This window comes from Emys orbicularis, chromosome 13, assembly GCF_028017835.1.
Source record: "Emys orbicularis isolate rEmyOrb1 chromosome 13, rEmyOrb1.hap1, whole genome shotgun sequence".
Lineage (NCBI taxonomy): Eukaryota > Metazoa > Chordata > Testudines > Emydidae > Emys > Emys orbicularis.
The window spans coordinates 17,621,725-17,626,015 of NC_088695.1; the positions used below are offsets into that span (position 1 = coordinate 17,621,725).

A 4,291-nucleotide genomic window follows, 5' to 3' on the forward strand; every position below is an offset into this window, starting at 1 on the left:
CCCCCCCCGATTTGCTGCTTGGCTTGGACTGAGCATGCGCACACAGACTGGGCATGCTCAGTAACACTACTGAAGCTGGCTGCCCTCACTCCACCCCTCGCCTCCCCACTATCAGCAGGCACGGGTTGCCTCTGATTATTACTCATCTCAGCTTGCTAATATAAAGGTGGTCATTGTTTATTTCAAACTCCCAGCTATCTAATCATTTGAACACAATGGAGTTATACCAAATTTTACACCAGTGAGAGAAAAACAGACCCATAGGTATAAATGTTGAGAAGCTGGGAATGGGCAACAGGGGATGGATCACTTGACCATTACCTGTTCTGTTCATCCATCTGAAGCACCTGGCAATGGTCACTGTCAGAAGACAAGATACTTGGTTAGATGGACCTTTGGTCTGACCCAGTATGGCCATCCTTATGTTCTTATGGACAGTAAGTTTGAGTACATCAATTTTTGGATGCCCAGCTTTGGACAATGTAAAGAGACCTGATTTTCAGGAATCGGGTGCTCAGCACTCTCCTGGAATTCAAGCTCATTTAGGATATCTCAAACTGGGCAACCAAAACCTACAGCACTGAAAAACACTGGTCCCTTTTGAAAATTTAGCTCACAGGCTCCCTCTTATTTTTGTATCTGGATTTACTGCTCCCCTGGGGAGTTTGTTCTCCCGGTCTTCACCAAGAACTTGATCCAAAGCAGCTCCACAGCCTAGAAAAATGGACTTAATGTTCAGACAATTGGAGAAATACCTGCAGAACAATAAATCTACGATAACCACTTCTAACAGTCTTAAGCCATTCTGAGCATGTCTATTTTTATTAAATGCTTATATTATATCTATCAAGGCTTTCATATCACAGTATCTGTGCAGCTTCCTAAATTCCTGAGTTACCCCTTACAACCTTAGATGAACAACAGAGAAAAGGAATTCACAAAGTCAGACAGGGCACTTTAACCTCTTTTATTACATCACAGTTGTTGGGTTGGAAAAGTGATTAGCAATCAAGTCGATTCCTTCCCTTTTGCTCAGTCCTCACTCAGCAGGGATGGGAGGTGGAACAGTCCTTCTTCTGGAGGATTTCCTGTCCTTGGTTTTTTTGGGCTGGAAAAGCAGAGACTTGTTGTTGGCTGCATCCCCACGCTGATAATTGGTGACCCTACCCAGCAGCTTGTTGAGCTCAAAATCATTTCGGATAGCGAGTTTCAGGTGCCATGGGGAAATCTGATGCCTATTGTGGTGTTTGGTGATGGAGCCAGCCCTATCCACAATGTTGAAGATCAGGTATCCAAGAACTGCAGCCACATAAACCAAGGCTGTGGCTCCAATACCCTTTGCAAAGTTTCCTCTGCAGAGCATCCTATCCATGTGGCTAACAGGGAACAGCAGCCCGGTCCTGGATGAATAGGACACCTTGGCCTTGAAGTGCTTGGAGGTCTCACCAGAATTCATACTCTCACTCATGTCACCAGCTGACAGTGTTCAAGCAATTTGCTTGCCTGGTCTTTCTGGCCTTTCTTTTCCTGTGTTACTTTCTAGCCTGGTCAGATGAAGTCTGGCTTGCCTTGGCTTGGCTCATCTTATCAAGCGGAACTATGAACTAACCTTGCCAGCCCCCTGGCCCTTGGAAAACCTTGGCAGAAGGGGGGAAAAAACCAACACACCTCACTTTCTGATTGATCAGATGCTAACCAATGGAAAGCTACATCCTTTCCCAACAAAACCAAGTGTGATATGTCATCCGTTCTGTGACATCATGCCCTCTGGCAGTCCTCTTCAGATGTGATTTTTAGCCAATCACAGCTGCCCTTAGAGAAGCTCAATTATAAAATTATTTTAATTTCCCATAGTAATGATCCTTCTTTAAGCCTTTGAAATTATGAAACGCACAAGATGCCCCTTTCCACCATCAACTATTCCCTTCCCCGAAAAGAAACAGCAGAGGCACCAGCTTCAGTCTCCCCTGATCTCCCAAAACCAGAGCATCCTGAACTGACTTCTCCTCTCAAAACCTCCCTCAAACAACCAGGGTTCCAAGCCAATCCTACTACCCTCAAAGACAACAATACATGTTTGTTCACAGTCTAGATGATCATAATGGTCCCTTCTGGCCATAAAATGTATCATCCAATTACAGGATTGGAGCCTTAGGCTTTGTCTACACTAGAAAAGGTTTGCTAACATAACTGTCTTGGAGGACCCTCCTAGTTTACACAGCTTATACTGGCATGGTGCTTTTGCTTGCTACATCAATAGAATTTTTCTAGTCTAGACAAGGCCTAAGCTACATCTGCAATTCGAGAGTAGACATACTCAGAGAGAGCCATTTATGCTTGCCTGCTCTGTACAGAAGGATTGGTGGCAGTGGGCGGGGGATAGCTGTCTCTTCTGCATCACCCCACCCCTTCCTGGGACCTCACTGAGGCTTCTCTGAAGGTCAAAGGGTCAGGCTCCTGAAAAGGACATGGAAACCAAGACCTTGTTACCATAATGTCTATTTCTTAGAGAGGCATTTCATCAGTAAACCTCCAAGCGCTTCACAATCTTTCATCTACCTATTCTCACCACACTGCTGTGAGGCAGGGCTGTGCTATTATCCCCACTTTCCGATGGGGAACCAAGACACAGAAAAGCTAAGCGACTTGCCCAAGGGCACTCAGAAAGCCCATGGCAGAACGAAGATGCAATCTGACCTCTTTTCCTTTACAAGCCAGCACCACAACCAGCCTCTCGCTCCACTGAAGAGAGGGGCTATGGGGAAAGGTATTAGTACAGCAGTGAGGCATGGGGTTTGTTTTTGTTTTTTTGGCTGACGTAGCGACGCCCCTTTAAGTTTTAGATACAGACCAAGCTATAGTTTCATTTCCTTTTTGAGACCAGAAAATCCTCCCCAAACGGGCCATTGAGCTGCATTTCCGGGCTCTTTAAGGCCTCAGTTCAGGAAGGTACTTAATATTCCTGGGGGAATTCTTTGCCAAAAAATTAAAAATTCTGCATCTTTTATTTGTCAAAATAATGCAGTATAATCATGCTGGTTTCCATAATATAGGTAATTTATTTCAACTACAATACAATTTATGGAGAATGGGAGTGGGGAGCATTGGAGGAAATTGCCAAACCCCTTTGTCTAATAGTAATGTAGGTTTGACCCTTTACTTCTAGTTATTAGTCAACAAATACATAAAGTTCATATGCTCAATGTTACATCATAGGCAACTGAAAAGCAAGTGAGCGCTGAGGAATCAAACTCAATTTATATTGGCTACTAACCATCTCTAGAAAGGTCAGTAGCAAACAGTTCATGGAGCACATTCTGATAGGAAATTTTTTCAGTCCAAAAATTTAGACCAGTTCTAATCACTAAAGCACCGTAAGTATTTATAAGGCCGTACTGTCCTTTACACCACTCTGGCAAAGTAAAGGAGCCTTAAAATGTTTACACCTGTTTTTATACTCCTGGGGGAATTCACAAAGACAATGGGAACAATTCACTAAGCAGGCAGGCTCTTACATTCTGTTCTGTCTGAGGAGACAGAGCCTACCCCATGCCTACCTCCTCAGAAACACCTCAAAGCCCTGCCCTTGCACATCGAGCATACTGCAATAGCGAGTGAGAAGGACAATGTGCGTCTCTCTCTCTCTCTCTCACTCACACACACACACACAGCTCAGCCCCCCGGAGGTGATTTATGTCTCTACCAGCTGCTCCTGGTGCCCAAACCACCCTGCCTGCACTTCTTCAGAAGGGCACGTGACCACTCTTGCAGCTTCCCTTTGCTTCCCCATCAGAAGTCATTTTTCTGTGAGGAAGCAAAGAAATCTGCAGGAGACATGAATTCTGCAGCAGTGATGCAGAACTCCCCCAGAAGTATACTTAAATGCATGCACAGTACCATTGCAATCAAGAGTACTCATGTGTTCCCAGTGAGACAAGTGCTTAAGTCCCTTGCTGAATGGGAGCCTGAGGACTACAGTTCCCATCATGCACCACGGGAACAAGACTACAGCTCCCATCATACATAGGGGTGGCTAGTGACTACAGCTCCCATCATGCAGCAGGGTAGGGGGAAAGACGAGAACATCTAACTCCAGCATAGCTAAATGGTGTAACTCCCATGATGCCCCTATGAGAGACGAGGTGCCCTTCGGCGGTTAGCCGGAGACTCCAAATCCCGTCAGTCCCTGCGCGCAGGACTCCATTTTCCGTGATGCACTGGGCCACACTCTCCCTCTATCGGCCGGAGGGTATCCGCGGCGCATGCGCGCTCCTCCCGAACTTGTGGAGTT

At 45.7% G+C, this 4,291-nt stretch overlaps 1 protein-coding gene across 1 annotated transcript; it reads right to left on the reverse strand.

Moving 5' to 3' along the window:
- Positions 1 to 1,039: 1,039 nt before the first annotated feature.
- On the reverse strand, positions 1,040 to 1,468 carry LOC135887529 (histone H2A-beta, sperm-like). The gene has a single exon (XM_065415258.1). It carries the CDS (start codon positions 1,466 to 1,468, stop codon positions 1,040 to 1,042), a length of 429 nt encoding a protein of 142 aa, XP_065271330.1.
- Between the last annotated feature and the right edge of the window lie 2,823 nt (positions 1,469 to 4,291).

Bases quoted from the DNA above. Each gene is read 5' to 3' on its own strand.
- LOC135887529 (XM_065415258.1), bottom strand. From the start codon at position 1,468: ATGAGTGAGAGTATGAATTCTGGTGAGACCTCCAAGCACTTCAAGGCC.